The sequence below is a fragment of the Rhinolophus sinicus genome, chromosome 17, assembly GCF_057876585.1.
Source record: "Rhinolophus sinicus isolate RSI-liver-muscle chromosome 17, RSI-T2T, whole genome shotgun sequence".
Classification (NCBI taxonomy): domain Eukaryota; kingdom Metazoa; phylum Chordata; class Mammalia; order Chiroptera; family Rhinolophidae; genus Rhinolophus; species Rhinolophus sinicus.
In genome coordinates, this window is record NC_142517.1 from 173,866,014 (window position 1) to 173,885,880 (window position 19,867).

General features: G+C 33.5%; 1 protein-coding gene across 1 annotated transcript in view; it reads right to left on the minus strand.

The window, feature by feature from the left end:
• Positions 1-483: 483 nt before the first annotated feature.
• The window catches only part of COL5A2 (collagen type V alpha 2 chain), a 134,616-nt gene continuing 115,232 nt past the window's right edge, over positions 484-19,867 (minus strand). Inside the window, exons 42-54 of the mRNA XM_019740756.3 lie at positions 19,509-19,670; positions 18,742-18,849; positions 17,530-17,637; positions 15,675-15,728; positions 13,622-13,729; positions 13,041-13,094; positions 10,853-10,960; positions 9,929-9,982; positions 8,824-8,931; positions 6,444-6,735; positions 4,856-5,043; positions 2,856-3,095; positions 484-2,177 (exon numbers count right to left, since the gene is read on the minus strand). Coding sequence (XP_019596315.1) covers positions 2,031-2,177; positions 2,856-3,095; positions 4,856-5,043; positions 6,444-6,735; positions 8,824-8,931; positions 9,929-9,982; positions 10,853-10,960; positions 13,041-13,094; positions 13,622-13,729; positions 15,675-15,728; positions 17,530-17,637; positions 18,742-18,849; positions 19,509-19,670 — 1,731 coding nt within the window. The 3' untranslated portion in view covers positions 484-2,030. The remainder of the gene's footprint in view (positions 2,178-2,855; positions 3,096-4,855; positions 5,044-6,443; positions 6,736-8,823; positions 8,932-9,928; positions 9,983-10,852; positions 10,961-13,040; positions 13,095-13,621; positions 13,730-15,674; positions 15,729-17,529; positions 17,638-18,741; positions 18,850-19,508; positions 19,671-19,867) is intronic.

A 19,867-nucleotide genomic window follows, 5' to 3' on the forward strand; every position in this document is an offset into this window, starting at 1 on the left:
TGGACTTGAAGGAAGTTTTAAAACAAACAAAACTCATAAATGTCTTTAGGTATATAAATATTGAAATTCAAGATGTAGAGCTCAAATAATAACCAATTTGTGTAAAAATAAGGTTGTTAAATAAATACTGAAATAAAACTCTGAAAACATTTAAGCTAAATTCATATGTGATACATTATGAGACAGGTTTTATCATCGCAATTTATTCAACCATGGAAAATCAGTTGTTTATCTCTTTTAATCAGTAATACTACCTTGAGTTTTTTAAGAGCATAGACAGTGATAATTAGTGTCATGTTACCTTCATGAGTGATGTTGCAAGTTGATTTTTGTATATAAACCAGTATATAAACGATAGAAGATAATTGTTGTTTTATCTTTTAAACAAATGGAGAACAAAAAGATACCACAACACCTTGCTTTTCACTATTGGAAATAAAATAGATCTAATATGTTCAAAGGAATTCCACAAAACAAAAGCCATTGACATGACAAAAGCGTGCATTTAATTCGATGCTTTGCAGAGATACATGACTAAAGTTGTATGCATGGCTTGTCCTTTGGGAAGGTCCCAGCTATTTATTTTTAAAGAAAAAATAAAAATGGAGCCAACAAATGCAATTAAGGCAAAAAACCCAAAAACCTTGACACACAAGGGGCCCTACATGTTCTGATCTAAGAAATGTGCAGCTATTACAAAATATTCCAGATACAGTATGACAGATGAACAGTGAAAAACCCACTGGAACAATGCTCCTTCTTTCAGAAACGGGCAAGTCTAACAGTTATGCTTTCACAAATGGTATTGATGAAATCATCTTTATTTTTAAAGAATTTTAAAGAAGGAATTTTAGCACCATCATTAAAGGAAAAATAATAATACATTTTAGCCCTGCCTATCTCCAGTCTTGGAATAATAACAAAAGCATAGCACCTTTTAGTATCTAAAATATAAACAAGTATAGTAAGTCCATCCCAGCTTCTCGAGATGAGGTAGCTCATGCTAAGAAATGTTGGGTCATGTTTCCTATGAGAGGCCAAATGTCCTATTTCTAATCATCACATTTGATTAGAGTCAGTTCCACAACTCTAAGTTCCTAAATCTTTTTCTTCATTATAGGCTTCAGGATGATGAGATTGTGCATGTGGAAGACTCTCAACTTTGGGTCCTGGACATATGTTTATAAAGTTGTATGTGTAAAATTTTTGCATTTAATGTCTTCTTAAACAAGAAAGTGCAAATGTATTCAATGGTATAATCATGTAACTTCTATCTATATTGATAAACTGAGTCAAGAGGGAAAGATACCTTTAAATTTCAATGAGAAAAAAGTCTAAACTTACCACCCTTTATAAAATCTAACATCATTTTGTTTTCAAGAAATTCCATTGAATATATATTATTTAGAATTCCATTTAAGACAGTGAGAAATTATTTTTTTCAAGATTCTCTTTAAAGAGTATCTGTGATAGTTATACAATATCAAGACATGCATGAGGGTTTCAATCACAAAGCTAAACATTTTGATTTCATTTTTAATTGATAATCTGGGAACGAGAAGTCACAAAAGGGCACTACTTTCTATATTTCAAATTGCAGCCAAGTGAAATAAACATGTGGTGTGGATTTATATACCCCACTCTTTAAGCTACCTGCCAGGAAGAAAAATTTTCTCATCAATACTCAGCAACTTTGTCATTACGTTGAAATAAATTGAAGAAAACGAAAATTCATTTATTCAATCAGTTTACTTTTTTAGAGGTGGTCATTGTCATTGGTCATCATCTTAAACCTAAACTGCTGTACTGAAAAATATTTTAAATCAATTGAAACTTGAGGATTGTAAGTAAAATAAATATTATGAAGGATAAGGAGGCCAGGCACTTAAGACCATATATACAATGCTGATTCAGAATCAGCCATTACTTCAAGAGTCTCAGGATCAGCTTCAAACAGTCAAAGTTCTTGTGAATGGTGGTGGTCATTGATGGTGAGGGTGTTGCTCATTGTCGATGTATCTTGGCTTGCTTTACACAAAACAAACTGGACCAATCTCGATGCCAAATTCTTGGTCTGTGCTGCCAACATCCACAGGGGCAAGATCTATGATGGGCAAGCGTGCCACATTTTGTGTTCTATATTCAAAGATGGTCTTGCCTACATTTCCATTTCGTTTCTGGAATTAAATTGTGCAATGGGTTAATACTATATACAAATTATTCCAAAGATGTTAGACAGCAATGTCCAAGCCAATTTTTATGACGTGAAATCAGTAATTTTTAGAGCACCACATAAGAGCACGGCTAACAAAGTAAGGTCCTAGCAAGACTGGCAGGCATTTCTTTCCAGCTGTAAATTGAAGAAATGCCCTTTGCTCTTTTGCAACTTCCCAGGTGGGCACTCACAACATAAATTATGAAAGCCTTTTTGCTTTTCTCAAATGAAACTATAATTTATCATTAAATATTTTCTTTTTATATCTAGAGATTCACGTGGGAAACATACAAATCAATGAAAAATATAAGGTATCTCAGATTGACTATACATTTTAGAATCAAGGAACTTTAAGCATGAAACTGAGATTAAATAAATTAATTAACTTGCAGGAGAGCCAAAGTGAATTTTCAGAAGAGCTGGATTGTATCCCAAAGATCCAGTCCTTTCTTTATTGATTGTATTAAAACCTCTACCTTGCTTCATATATTAACACACATTCAAGTTTACCCTAAAGAACAACTATGGACAAACTGTAGTGGTTAAATAGGGTAAAATTGCCCCCACCTCTATTGCCATAACAGTATTTTTAACAATTTTTTATTTCTTTAGTCAAATCAATATGATCAAAAGTACTTACAGAGCAAGTGTCTTGAAGAACTATGTATCTGAATCTAACATTTCCCTCTGCTTTGATTTCTAAGTCATTTGATCCTTTGAGAACCACAGCTTTCTTGAGGTTCTTGGCTTGATCATCCATGTATCCTACACTGTTTTTACAGATGTAAGTAATGTTCTGGGAGGCTTCTTTTGATAAAAGGCGCAAGAAGGTCATTTGAGTAATGGCTGCGTTAGGTGACTGGTGGTCTCCATAAGCAAACTAGAAAAACAGAAAGAGTCTTTGTTATAAACAAAACTGAAGGGTTTCAAAGTGGTGTGTGTGTGTGTGTGTGTGTGTGTGTTGATTTTAGACAAATCAATTTTGGAGAGTATTACTTTTATTCTTTCCTATAACAAGATATTCTACCTATACATACAAAAATATCTTAACATTTTTTTTTGAATATTCACAAATAAAAACCTCTGTCCTTATTACCCCAAACAAAGGTGAAGAAACCATTGATAATCACAACTCACCAGAGGAATTTTAAGTAATTTTAAATCTGCTTCTTCATTTCTTTAAAAAACTCTTGAATATTACTTTTTAGAAGTTATATACTTGAGCACTTTCTTGGATATTTAATCATATACCAAAAATAGCTCATTGTTTTTATTGCTAAATATAATAAGAATTATAACTTAACTATTTGTATAAAATATTTTTTAACCCAACTGTTATATACTTGTAGGAAATATGAATTATATGTTTTTCATTAGCTAACAAAAACAATCAAAAATAATTTCCTAGAGGCTCTTTCCTACTCATCTTCTATTATGAGCTTTATTCTCAATTCTCATTTTTTAGCTTTACATAATATTACATTAACTAATACATTTCAATTGAGTATATTTAAATTTATAAATTCTCTGTTCATTAAATAATGGTAAATTCTAATATGTCTTGCACACACCAATAATATTCTTACATCATATTTATTATGTACATGAGTTCTGAGGAAAGATCTGGAGCACAGGTGAGAAGAAAATTTCAGTTAGGCTGCCAAAGAGATCCAGAATAAAATACTCAATATTGAAATAGGAAGTCGCAAGGCTGGTTGAGAACCTAAATAATGGGCTATAAAAGAAACATAGGGCCACCAGATGGCTCAATTGGTTAGAGCACAAGCTCTCAACAACAAAGTTGTGGTTTCAAGTCCCCATGGGATGGTGGGTGGCATCCCCTGCAACTAAAGATTGGAAAAACGGCAACTGGACTTGCAGCTGAGCTACGCCCTCCACAACTAGACTGAGGGACAATGACTTGGAGCTGATGGGCCCTGGAGAAACACACTGTTCTCAAATATTCCCCAATAAAAATTTTTAAAAAAGGAAACATAGAAGAGACTGGATTCAGAAAAGTACTAATAGAATTCACGTAATTATAAAAATGCATTAAGTTTAAATAATACTACAAAGTTTACAAAGTGATTCAATTATACAAGTACTATTTTAGTAATTATCTAATATTTATTTATAACTTACCATGTACTAGATACAACAGTAAGCACTTTATATTCACACGGAGACTGTGAGATAATTATCATCTTCACTTTAAAATGAAAAAACAGGCTCCGAAAGGTGAAGTGACTTCCTAAGGTCCCAAAGTCAGTAAGAGATCCAGATACAAGTCACCTAGTTCTCCTGACTCTAAATACAATTTCTGTCTTTCAACTGTGGCGAGATCCTTTCAGGTATCATCCACAGTCAGTGTGACATGCATGAAAGGTACTAATGTTAAAAATAATTACTTTTCCAGATTCCATCAATGGAAAAATTATCATTCAAAATTTATGTTAATTTAATTCATAGTAAAACTTTGTTTACGCAATGATATTGCAACTAATGAGAACATATAACTTTAAAATAAACATGGTAAAATAAACCTGGTCAAAAAATAATAGCATAGTCCTAAATAAATACTAAAACATAATAAATAATGAAAAGCAAAAAATACAATATTAAGTGAGCATATTCAGTTACCTGAGAGCCTCTATTCATATCAAGACCATACCAAACAGGTTTATGGTCGGGAGATTTGCTGGCCCACCAGGTTTTACGTGGTATGCTGGATGGGTTTGCTGAAATACATGTTTCTCCTGTTTCCATGTTGCAGTAAACTTTGATTGCATCTTCAACAGATCCCTGGTTAGGATCAATCCAGTACTCACCTATTTCCCAAAATAAAAACATTTGCTAAATAAGGTGAATTTCAAACCTGATGATGAGTCTCTAAATTAATTAACAGAGGATTTGAAAACATGAACTCATGGTTTAAGGACTCTTTTAAGGGAGAGTATCACAGTTAAGGAATTATTCTGCAGAAAAGGAAAAGTAACTGTTATGAATTTGGGTCCTTTCTACATGACAAGCACTGTAGTACATGCCACCATGTACTTAAGTCTCAAAACATGCATATTAAGGAAGTGTCATTATCTCCAGTTTACAGTTGAGAAAACTATAACAAAAAGAGATCATCCACAGTGATTAAGTGGTTTTGCCAACATGGATGTGTTCTTTTTAAATTTTTAAAGCCAATATTTTAAAGCAAATTATAATTGGAATGTAATAAATAATGTATTGTCAAAACTATGAATAAAGTAAGTATATGAGTGGAACTACAATTAGAAGGCTATGAATTATCTCACTGGCAAGTTTGTACATGGTGCTGGACATATAGTCAAATAAATATACAAACAAATATATATTTGCACATATATCTATGTGTATGTATTTGTGCATATATGTATATTATACATACATGTATATTATACATACATGTGTTTTTCATACATTACATATATATATATATATGAAACACTGCATTTTAAAAGAAATGAAGGCCCAGTGGTGGGATGCATAGAGTTGAGAATCAAATTGCCTGGCCTTCAAAGATAATTTTAACTATTTCTGTCAATGTCATTTCAAAGTTAATTGAAGCTGTTAAGCATTTCATAGCTCATTCCTATGGCCTAGAAGCCCTCTTTTCCAGATGTTATTAATCAAAATGATAGAATAATGCAGACGTTAAGCATGATCTAGGACAAAAAGACAATTTAATTCCAAAATACTTTAGAACAGCACTATAACATAATCCTGCCAGCAGAGATTCCTAAAGTGATATTTGTAGAACATTAAATTACATGAAAGGTATTCTATATTCAAATAAATTTGGGAACTATAACAAACTTTATTCCACTTTTGATGATCCAATCATGTATGTTAGCATATTAAATCCAAATTAGTCATGTAGGTAAATAAATGTTAACCTTGCTTAAGCAAGTGTTTTCTACATTATATCACCACAAAATCATCAATATTTCAAGACTTCTGGATGGAAATGAAACTCATGAAACTGGATCATTATTAGGATATGTCTTCTCTTATAGTACTTATCATCTCACTGTGTAATTTTTCATGCCATTGACTGTCCCCTCCACCAAACCACAAATTCTGTGACACGTTTACCACTTTATCTCTTGTGTGTATCACTAAATATTTTTGGAATGCAGTTGAGAAAAACACAGTCAAAAACAATCGGCGCTGCTTAAATAGGCAGCTGTCTGCTCACCGCTTTCCTTTGAAGAATGGCAAAGCTTTAAGTCATCACAAGTCCGGGCTGGGTGCTTTTTAGAGCCATCAGGGCTGCGCATGGTTTCAATCTGACTACTGAGTGACTTCAGGGTAGCATGGACCCCGGGGTCAGTTTTGTTTTTGTCATCAGGGGCCGCCTGGTCTTCAGTAAACTCTGGAAGTGGATCTGACATGCTCTCATCATAGTGTCCCATGATATCTCCAAGAGCAGCTGTAAGGTGTCCGGGGGGACCCGGAGGGCCAGGGGGGCCAGGCTCACCAGGAGGACCCTAAGTTTTTAAAAATTGGAAACACAGTTAACACATTTTTTTGGTTTTGTTTATCTATTGGACAAAAGATACCAACGGGACTTGATGTGTATGGAGTTATAATGCAACACCCCACTTTGATGGCACTGAGAGATCTGTGACTCATGCCCTCTTTTAACTAGATGGTTCTGGCCTGCCAACCTGTAGCATTCCAAGGATGAGAATTGAAGCAGAACTGTTTTTCAGGCAACGTATCTGCAAGTTAGCATCTGAGATACATAAAGATCAAAGCACAAAATATTTGCTCTGATGTTTACCTTGAAGATGCAATATATTTTATGTTAAAAATATGTACATATGTATATTAATTTGCAAACGTTTTTGGGCAAGGCACAGTTAAAATGTTTTAAAAGGATTTATGGACAGAGGCTGAAGGGGGAAACACAGAGGAGTTGTGGGTACTAGTTCTGTAAGACTATACGTCAATACCAAGGAAATACTGTTTCCCCGAAAATAAGACCTAGCCGGACAATCAGCTCTAATGCATCTTTTGGAGCAAAAATTAATATAAGACCTGGTATTATATTATATTATATTATATTATATTATATTATATTATATTATATTATATTATATTATCCTGGTCTTATAGTAAAATAAGACTGGGTCTTATATTAATTTTTGCTGCAAAAGACGCATTAGAGCTAATGGTCCGGCTAGGTCTTATTTTCGGGGAAACATGGTATACACACAAGAAACACCCATAAGACAATTTCCCCCTATTTCCAAATAAGGAGAAAAGCACAGGAAGTCTTTTGATGTGTATGAATTAGTGTATAGATCAAAATTCTCTGTATTAAATAAAATTGAAGAACATTCTCTGTAGTCTTCTAAGTAACAAAAATAAAGAGCTCTCTTACTTTTTTGCCAAACAAGAATTATTAAAGTAAAAGGGAGCTAGCACAGAAAGTGACAGCAGCTAGCTAGTGGATCCTCATTATTAATTTCCTTCTACGTTTCCAAAGGAAGAGCTCAGCAACTTGAGAGAATCAGCCAACAATGTGAGGATATGTGTGGTCCACTTCGCAGGTGGGGAGTACAGCCCTAGCCATCAGAAGCTGCAGTTCTAACACTGGCTCTGCCACTTGGCTCTGGACAAGTTGCTTCAACGTTGAGAGCCAAAATGTCCTCACCCTCTAGAGACTGTTAAATCTGTTTTATTTTTTAAGGTTATATCATGATTACATATACTACTGTATACCAATCTCAGGGGAAGAGGATATTTTTTCTATCATGGACCACTGAACCATAAAATAGTCAATCAAGAGCCACATACATCAGAAGAATTATAATTTTGTAGTTGTTGTCATTCACAGAGAAATAAATAAATAGGAAATATTCCTCTTGACTATAGGAAATGTGAAGTTATTTGATCCATATAATAAATATTTGGTGTAAGAGTATTGCCTGTAAGGGTCAGAGACAGAATAAAGAGGGAAAGGTAAATAAGATCAAAGAGGAAGAAACACCAGAGAGAGAAGCATAAATTCGTACACACATGCACACATGTACATGGCAGATATATGAGGATTTTTCCCAAAGACCTGAGAAGCCAGAGTCTAATACAATTTATAGTTTTACATAATCCTCAAATAGATACAATTGGAATTTTTCATGACAATCTGTAATTGAAATCCTTTCTGAATGTCATTTTCAAAAGAGAAAAACTTTAATTTTATACTCTTTCCAGGATTTTCACGAATGACTACATTTATCACATCTCACCTTTAGTATATTGCCATTTAAAGCAAAGCAATATTTTCATAAGTTGCATTATAAATAAAATCATAAATTGCTATTTGCCCTCATTGGTATCCCATGAAATCAAGGCCAAGGTAGTTTGGACTCTGATTTTATATATTTTGAATAATCTGTATTACAATATAGGAAATAGTTATTTATACAGACAAGCTCTTGCGTGACTTTCAGGTTTGTTTTCAGAGTTCCTTCAATTTCTTGTCTGTCATGCTACACAGATATTCCTTGGAAAGAATCCAAGTTATGAGAACCAACAGAGTTAATCTGCATGCAAATCCCTGTGATTTTTACCTCAGGTCCTGCTTCTCCAACACTGCCCCGCACACCAGGAGGCCCAATAGGCCCAAGGGGACCAGCGTTTCCTTCTTTACCTGAAGGACCAACTGGGCCTGGAGGACCCTACAAGAAACAAAAACTATATTTTAGATGCTATGAAAAAACTTTTACAATGACTTTCTCTAAGCAACGAACTATTCCTCATGGAACTATCAGTGGTTTCTCAGGTTCAGATTCTTGATGACTAATAAATGGGGTTCTGGCACTTTCTACTGTTTACTATTTCATCACACATAAATTCTCTATCATTCATGCATGGTAAAAGACCAGTAACAGTTAAAAGCTTTTATGGACTAGTCATCTACTTTTTTCAGTAGGAGCTGTTTCATCAAATCTTATGCATTGCATACTTAACTAAAAATTCAATTAATTGAAATTAAGAAAATCACAGCTGAAGAGTTTTATATAAGTATAAATTAAATTTGTGTGTTTATACCCCGGAATCTATCATATCCAGCAATTTTAATACAACTGCTCTCAAATTTATGATTTGTTTATACTATATTTAGACATAGCAAAATTCTTTCTAATGACTTTCCTAAATAATTATGTCTGCCAATTGTCTTATTACATTAATAACCTATTAGAGGTAGAATTAATAATGCACGATTTCTAAGAGCTTCAAATATTGCTTTCATTTTACGATTTGCTTCCAAATTAGCCTTAGGCAAACTACTTCTGAGGACGTAAAGGAAAAAATATATCCAGCTTCAGAATATTAGCTGCAGTCTCCACATCATAGTGGGTCCTATTATATCATCTCAAGGAGTGAGAGTTTAATGGAAATTTCAATGAACACAGAGTAAGAAAATGAAGCCACTGATGAGTATATTCACCCTAGGTAAGATATTTTAATGTGGGGCCATAAAGTAAAATGTCATATTTCAGGATATTTCTACTTAAGGTAATTGCTGAATGGTTTGTCTCATACATTTGCTGCCAGCTGTAAAGAACCTGGGCAATTTCAGCTTCAATCCATGAAAATGATACTCAAGCACAGCAGTATATCTCTCAAAACATTATGATTTACATCTGCAACTTGTTAAGTTTTATTACTTACTCTTGGGCCAAATGGTCCAGGGATTCCAGCACTGCCTTGTTCACCATTTGGACCCTAAGGAGAAAAAAAAAAAATTTTTAACATTACCAAAATATTTACATCTTATATTTTGCCAGTCTCAGCTTTTCAAAATGTGCTGTCATTGACATTAGCAACATAAACTACTGTCATAAAGTCATCTATCTCTTCATGAGTTGACCAATACTAAAGACAACTGTAAGAATGATGATGCATCTATCCTTTTGTTTCTTTTCTACAACATTACAACTAATATTTGGGCAATTATATTGGGCAACTGGGTAATTAATTATTCATCGATATTCTTTAAAATGAAAATAAGATGCAAAAATCCATCAATTTTAGAGACAAATAAAGAACAAAATAAACAAACAAACAAAAGAGAAACAAACTCATCGATACAGAGAACATTTTGATGGTTGCCAGATGGGAGAGGGGGTTGGGAATGGGTGAAAAAGGGGAAGGGATTCAGAAGTATAAATTGGTTGTTACAAAGTCATGGAGATGTAGGGTATAACATAAGGACTATAGTCAATAATATTGTAATAACTATGTATTGTGTCATATTGGTACGAGATTTGTTGGGGTGATAGATAAAAGGGGGTCGGGGGCAGGGTGTAAAAAAAAGGTGAAGGGAGCAAGTAAGTACAAACTAATAGTTACAAAATAGTCATGGGGGTGTAAAGTAAAGCATAGGGAATATGGTAATAACTATATGTAGTGCCAGGTGAGTACTAGCCTAGCTGGGGGATCACTTCTTAAATTATATATATATATTATATATATATATTATATATATATATATATATATATATATATATATATATATATATAATATATATATATATATATAATTTATTTTCACATGGAGGGCAAATAAAAATAATACTTAAAGAAATTACTTACAGGAGGTCCAGGAAGACCTTGAAGACCAGTGAAGCCTCTGTGACCCTTCTGACCTCGGTCACCTCGGTCTCCATGATCACCTTTGTCACCACGAGGTCCTTGGGGTCCCTAGAAATAGGATCATGGCATGGATATTGCCTGTTGAGACTACAATTTGCTACAATTTTACCTTTTGAATACTACAATTTTGAATACTGTGTTTTATACAAAGTAACATATTTACTTACCTAAATAGAATTAGACCTAGAAATTTTTGTTTATTTTTTCTCAAGGAATGAAGGTGATTACTACAAACATAGGATATATATATAAAAGCTTTCCTAAAGATTTCATTTTTTAAATGTTTATCCTACATTCATACTAGAATGAGGTATTTTAAAGTTTGATCCAGCCTATCTGAAACATTTTCCAAAGACCATATTTCACATATTTGGCTGATATTGTTATACAAAAATATTGCCACTATATATAGATTTTTTTAAATTAAAATATCAGTTTTTATTTACTTAAGTTACCTTTAAAAATGAAATGATTATTAAATTTTCATACACAGATAAACTAACTGGACATTACAGCTGGGACTATATTAAATAATTGACCATTTTTGAAAGTTGCTAAGAGAGTAGACCTTAAAAGCTATCATCACAAGAAAATAAAATTTGCAGCTATGTGAGATGATGGATGTTAATTAAACTTATCATGGTAATAATTTCACAATACCTACATATATCTAATTATGCTGTACACCTTTAACTAGCACAGGTTATATGTCAATTATATCTAAATAAAACTAGGGGAAAATAATAATGGGCAAAAATTTGAGCAAATGAAAGAGGAATATCATTAAGCCACTCTCCTCTACAAAAATACAAAGGAACTGTTATCTTCATATTTGTAATATCTGTACCCAAATCTATCAATCCTGATTCTGAAAAAACTAAAGAAAAAACAGTAACTAAGAATATTTTTATGGGATAGAAGCTACATCAAGAAAAGAGATGAACATTATCTGATTATTTTGATCAGTCTCAGGCTTCTTTCTTTTTTTATAATTTTAAGTCTTGGGGAATAAAAGAAGTTCCGGGGGCCAGTGCTTTACAGTAAACTGGCAAGCGGCTGTGATCACCTCTACAATCTCTGCTATAACACATAGGCAGCTTTTCTCTCCATCTGACTTCGGAGAATATTATCAAATAGATAGTCTGTCTGGTTAATTTTTCCCTTACAATTTTTTTTTCTTCTTGTTTTGTTTGGTTCTCTCTATCTCTCTTTTTTTTTAATTTGAATATCCTAATTGTCAAACAGTATGGGGATCTTTTTATAATTAAAACAAGACGGTATCTCAGTAACTTTTCATATTTTATATAAAAATGTAAATTTAAATACTAAAATCAGCCTGAATGTTTCTATAATGTTAGAGAGGTTCTTTTATTGACCCCAAACTTCATAACTGAAAATAACTGAACCAGAAAGCACCTATTTAAATTATTAAATAAAATTCATTTAATCATGGAAAACAAAGCCACATTGTTTTTGTAACTGGTTAAAAAACCATTCACTTGACATGCTGTGTAACTATGAAATCTTCTTCAGTCAAGCTCAGACCAAAACTGAGAATTATTATTTAATAATAGGCCGTGATTTTAAGGCTGTAATTGTTCTTCATGAATCTACTAGATATTGATTTATATAATGGGTGTGAAAGGAACATGACCTATTAGACGGCCTATGAGAGATGATTCGTTCACGGTGAAATGTCTATATAATAACTGTGGAAAACAACAGAACATGAACAGGGTAGTCTAGTTGAAAATAAAACATAATACTGGAATAGCACTTTTCAAGTTTACAAGGAGCTTTTTTTTTCCTCTCACAAAAGCCCATTTTCCTATGTGATTTTTAGAAAATCTCTGAGAGAAGGCTACTATTATTCCCATGATTTGGGGAGAACACTGTGATTCTAAAAGTCTTCATATTATTTGAAAGCATTCATATTTAAATTCAGAGTAGCAGTATAATAATTATAAAAACAAATATGAACTCCTGGGTATTATTTTAAATTAATATTTTTGTCCAAAGCTCAAGAAATTTGGTAATTTTCATTTATGAATCTTAAATTTTACTTTTTCTGTGGGAGTATATTTTATGTAAGAAGGCATATATTTTTAAAGAAAAACAAAGAACTTACAGGTAAGCCACGTTTCCCGGCTCGACCAGGTGGTCCTATAGGACCCCGTGAACCCTAGAAGAAATTTCACAAAATTGATATGTAAAAAATATACATGTGCTATATAGATACAGAATTCAAAAAATACGTATTTGTACTTGGAGACTCATATGTATATATATGTGTATCTATATATATTCTTATGATTAATTCATTAATATCAGGCTAATGTCCCTAGGTATAAGAATGTGCTCACTATGACTCCAGTGACGCTTCTATAACAAATTTTATTAATTGACTTCACTGAAGATCACCTTAATTGATTATGGTAAGATATCACTTGCTTAAATTTACTATGACTTCCTATAAATCACAACATTTTTAGCTGATGAAAGTCAAAGCATCAGAATTTTTGAATACCTTTTAGAAATCAAACATTTTCCTCTAAGACTAACACAAAATTAACTCATAATTGACTTTATCATTCTTTGTTGAGAGTCCTTATTCAAGTGCACATGGATGATTGCATGCATGCACATATGTAGCTCATAATACAGAATATTGATGCATATGACTGTCAGTGTGAAACTGACTCTCCTTACCGGATCTCCTCTCTGTCCTGCATCTCCTGGAGAACCAACAGGGCCGGGAGTTCCAGGGGCACCCTGAGAGCCAGGCAGACCAGCAGGCCCGGGGTCTCCACGATCACCCTGACAAGAATAACCATGATATTATTTTTTTAATATTTATCCTAAAACAGTGGTATTAAGTCTGCTCATGCTATTCATCATAAAAAGTACCTTTTTAAAAGCTTATTTTTATTTAAATATCACTTAAATATGTTTTCTTTATTTACTTATTAATAAATCAAACTGAAAAGAATAAGATTATTTCTCTCCAATTTGACTTTATCCCTCCCCTCACTCTGCTCTATGACTCCATTAGTTAAGATTGCCGGAGTGATCACATCCAGAATTCAGTATGTTTCTTAGACCAGCAGTCTTCACACTGGGGTATCAGTACACTTAGGATAAACAAATACTTGTCAAAGACTGTGAAAACAGAGAAAATTTTAAGAAAAACGTTTTCTAGATTTTCAATTCCTCATGTGTTCTTTTAGAAAACTGATCTGGAGCATCTTTCCCACCTTCTTCTTAAATTATCACCTGTTTCCCATTTTATGAAAGAAAAGCAGACATCATACCATCTGCCATCCATTTTATAATGGTGCAATGCCCCACGGAGTAAACACTTCTGGCACGAAACTAAGGGACTTTTCCAGAATGCAGTTCCCTTGAGAATAAACCAAAGAGGCATTTGGAAAAAAAATAGGCTGCCTGTATTCTATCCAGATGATCCAATTATGCTAAGGCTCCAACTCTTGTCTCCTTAAGAAGTCAGAAGTGAGATGATTGTCATATGAACATGGATTAACATAATTAATGGAGTCACATCTTTGTTTCCTAACAGAAATTATCTTATTTGATGAATTAATTTGGTAACCAGGATAAATTTGGGCAATAAGGTTAGAGAATAGACACATAATACATTGAATAAGCTAAACTGGCAACTCCAAAATTTTGAAAGAAAAATATTGAAAGCACATGAACATTTAGTAATTACAAAGAATTACTTCCTTTGCAACTATTTAAACATATGATTAAACTATAATGTGATGACAACCTAAAATGCATATAGGGGTTCAGAGATATTCAAAATTATATCAAGGAGTACATCAGCAAAATCTTTGAAGACTTAAAACACTAAACAATATACTGACCAAGGGAAAAATCCATGGTAGATGGGGAGGAGTTACCCTAAGATTCCTCAAAACTCTTTCTTCCTGTTTCTTTGAATATCTACGAGATACCTTAAACATGTGATTTAAAACACAAATGCTGGATGGTGTAAGTATTAATAATATTTAGAGTATTTGAAAACTGAGTTTCAGAAAATGTGTTCAAGATCACATAGATGGTTACTTAAGGAATCAAGATTCCAATCCAGGTATGTCTGGCTTCAAAGTCTGTTTTGCTACATGATGGGCTCTTAGAGTGGAAAGAGCCATTACATCATAGTAGACCTTGGAGCAGGGGTTATTTTTGCCTTTCCTAGACTGATATGTAGTCTGAGACAACTGTGTAACTGCCGATGGGGATTGAAGCTTCAGATAAAGTTGAGGATATTTTCAGTTCTGTACATGTCTAATTTAAAAATGCATCATGAAATATACAATATTCAGAAAGCCACATGGTTTATTTTCTCAAGGGGCATTCACTTTAGGTGGTGAGTAGAGAAATTTAGATGTCACACAGCTCTATTTCTGCTCCCATACATTTGTGAATGAGTTTGAAATTTATACTTCATATGTATCCTCATTTATAGCCTTCATGTAGCACCAAATATGAAAGCAATTTGCTTTCTTGCTCTTAACAAAAAATGCCATCTCACTTTGCTGTGTATTCAAATCTCGTTTCATTTACAAAATCTACCAAAATTATGACATTTTTTTTAAAAAGTTTCCTCTGTCACAAAAATCAGGGCTGTATGTATTCAAGCCATGAGAAGAAAGGTAGATTTTTTTTACTCTTTAGTACTACAAAAATTTCAAATTGACATTACTCCCAATTTTTTAATCAATGAAATTGCCCTTACGCGTTCTCCAACAGCACCATCCCGTCCTGGAGTACCATCATTACCAGCCGGACCCTACAGAGAACCATATTTGAAAAACAAATTAACTGAGTAATAAAAAAATCTCATTCCAATTGCCAGAAAAATTACAATATGTTTACACGTCCCTTCTAAAAACTATAATTAGCATTTGTGGAAATCTCAGCAAAAGAAAGGCTGATCTACCATCTTTTCTATTACTTTGAATTGCTTATAAAAATTAATATATTGTTACTTAATATAAAGTTTTTCTATTTTTTATTTTTTTTAAATGGAAAACACCCTCAAATCCTTTGAAATAAATATCAGTAATTACATTTGTGATATTTTATGTTTTGTTTGTATTACTTGTGAATGGTTTCTCTCACGTTTATTTCTTAAGCTTATCCAAATAATATCCTTTAAGTTTTGAAATACAATGACTGTGTTTAGATGATATTAAATTGCTTTTTAAAATATGTAGCCTTCCGTCCCTATTTTATTTTGATTTATTTTTCAGAACTATGTTTTTACCATTTAATGAAAAAATTGCTTTGAAAGGCATTGATTACTTCTTTCAAGAAAATGCGACATTAACTGTTTGGTGATTTATTCATTACAGCACTGAACACTGGAGATTCCAACCTACAATTTCTCAAATCACCTTTCAAATACTGATTTCCTCTCAAAAGAGCCTAAGTAAATGTGACACCTATAATATTACTTTATAGTGATATTTAGGTAAAATTATCTCCACTTTGCCCTTTTCACAAGTTGTAATAGTTCTATTAATCCTATCACCATAAAACTTGGCAATTTTGACAAATATGCCATTAACAGAATGAAATAATAACAAGAGAAAAGACGAATGGATGCGTCTTGTCATGTTCAAAACAATTTGGCAACAACCTAAATCAGCTAAAATATTTGGTTCCAGACTAGATGAAGGTCAGTGCAAAGACACCCATCTTATTACCATTTCTTTTATTTAAAGATTTAAAAAATGTATAGCTAACATACAGTATTATATTATTTTCAGGTGTACATCATAGTGATTCAACATTTATATACCTCAAGAAGAGATCACCATAAGCCCAGCAACCATATGACAACATACCACGCTATCACTATATTATTGACTATGTTCCCAATGCTGTACGTTACATCCCCCATGCTGTATATTACATCCCCATGAATTATTTGTTTTATATCTGGAAATTGGAACCTCTTATTCCCCTTCACCTTTTTCCCCCTTAAAAAATTTTTTCAATTATAGTTCACCTTCAATTATATTTTATATTAATTTCAGGTATACAGCATAGTGATTAGACATTTATATAGTTTAAGAAGTGATCCCCTGACTAGCCTACTACCCACTGGGAACTTTACATAGTTATTACAATATTATTGACTATATTCCTTATGCCTTACTTTACATCCCCATGACTATTTTGTAACTACCAATTTGTACTTCTTAAAGCCTTCACCTTTTTCATCCTGCCCCCTGACTCCTCTCCCATCTATCACCTGATAAATCTACTACCCATCAGACACCATAGATAGTTATTACAACATTATTGCCTATATTCCTTATGCTAGACACTACATTCCCATGACCACTTTGTAACAACAATTTGTTTTTCTTAATCCCTTCCTGTTTTTCCTTATATCATATTTAGTCAACTCTCTAGGGAAGTAGAACACATCAAATAATATCACTAAGAAACTTCCTCAGGTAAAAGGTACCATCAACTTCTACACTTCTAAATTGATTTCTACATAAAAAAAAAAATTAAAAAAAAATGTCCCCATGACACACAGATAACAAGAGGAGAGTTACTTTCACTGCAGTACTCACTTCAGGTCCAGGTTCCCCTACAGGGCCATTTGAGCCGGGGGGTCCCACGGGTCCAGGTGGCCCTTTATCTCCTGGTGCACCAGTTGCTCCTACTTTTCCTGGCGTGCCCTGGAACAAAGTATAAACGTGTCGACCACTTCTGAAGAAATTTAAGAATGCCAGTTCGCATAAAGACTATGTTTACTCAAATGGCACCTCAGTCCCTCCTTCTATACTAGTAATTATCCATTATTCCACAACATCCAGTTACTGTAGTGCCTTCTGAGAGGCATGCCCATTTCTTATCATGCGCATCCAGAGGTATCAAAGGAAATGAAAAGTATCCTTTTCTATCAGCTCAGGCATGCACTTTGGCTTCTAACCTGGCATGGTCAATTCTGGCTGTCTTTCTGGAATGAGCATCACTAGTAAGACATGCCCATCCTTATTTGCTTCTGCCTTGTCTGCTTAATTTATTTCTATATCCTCACACTATCATCTCAGTATTGGGAGATTTTATTTCCAGGTCCTTGGCTCACTTCTGATAAAAATAAAACATCCCCTAATTCCTGGTTTGCTGATTTCAGATCTCTACCTGCCTTTCCCCCAATTCTAAGGTCCCAGCAGTACATTTCTCCATATAAAATCATCATGTACATTTTTTTCTCAAACATGTAAACTTCCAGCAGTAAAATGTAGTTTTTTCAAAGCTAATAGTGAGTCAAACTTTTATCCATACCCCAGGGAATATAAAATTCTTAGTACCCTCCAGGGAACAGATTACTTTCAGAGTCCTTATTTACAGTTCACCCCACTTTCACCTCCAATATTACTTTAGCTTAACTACTTCTTTCCTTTGATGGTTTATGAAAACTTACTCTCTGAACTGTGAAATTTGGATTTTTTTTTTCATTAGGTATGTTTATTTAAAAAGAGGCTACCTACTTATCAGGAAATTATCTCCCTTCTCTAGTTCCTTTAATATTTTTAATCTTTGAAGAAAGATTTAGAATAACAAAAACCCAAGGTTAAATAAATACATTTTCCAAAGACTTTGTAAGGTGCTTAACTTAAGAATATGACATTTAAAGTCAATAGGTTTTTAAGATATCCAGAATTTGTGCCTAAAAGAGACTTTAAATCTATTAAGCTAAAAAAAAAAAAGATACATTCCCCCTTCACGAATTACATTGCACACAATGAAATGAAATATTGACAAATGCAGCTACTCACTGCTGGTCCTGGCAGGCCAGGCATGCCTCGCTCTCCCCGCTGCCCAGGCATGCCAACAATTCCTCTCTGCCCAGTAGTTCCAGCTGGACCCGGGGGACCATCTGGACCCTAATTTTGAGGATAAACTAGAATTAGAAATTTTCCAGGGTAAAAGTGTATGCAAGAGCTTTACAATAGATCATAGCTTTACAGGATGCTTTTTTTTTTCAGCATAAGTAAAAGTTATCTCTTGCATAAAACCATACTATATATGAGCAATCATAATTTATAATCCACACAGAACATTTCAGATTATTGAAAAGTAAAAATAGCTCATCAGTTGAAAAAGAACTTAAAGATTAATATGAATATTATGAAATAAAAGAAGTAACTATTCAAGCAAATATTTCTCCTTTTTAAAAAGGCAAATTTTTAAAAATAGAGAAATATGATTGCTCTAAGCACAATAATGTTTAGAGACACTGGGATATTAAATAAAATAATGCGCTTTTTAAAAATTTTCTTCATACAGTGCAGATATATAAGAAAGACTGTATTCTCGTTTAGATTTTGAACACCATATCCATTATTGTTATATTTTTATATTTATACAGATACTTTTGTTGTAGAGCAGAGAATGGCATATTAAAAGTCTATATAGGGCATTAGGATTTATGAAAGTTCCCAGGGTAATGTATAAACAGTTTCTTTGTGATACTGATTATTACAGGATTCTATTAGTAAATAGCTTAATTAGAGGTGGTCTAGAACAAAGATGCCAAACTTACAGGTTGACCATCTTCTCCTGGGTCCCCTTTGTCTCCTGGGCCACCAGGGGGGCCAGCTGGTCCTCGATCTCCCACTCGCCCATGAGATCCGGGGTCCCCACGAAGACCTGGAGGTCCCTCCTTCCCGGGTTCCCCTAAGGGTCCCGCAGGTCCTGGAGCTCCCTAATAAAACACAGAAAGAAACCCAGGAGGCAAAGTGGAAGCAACATTGGAGGAACTGCTGTAACAGTCTCTGCCTCAGAGGCACTTTTCCAAGTCTCACAGGTCCATTTTTTCTGTTAGATAATCAGTCATTCGGTAGATTTAAACAAAACACAGCTGCAGATTCATTTCCCAGAAGAAAACCTAAATTATTTGCA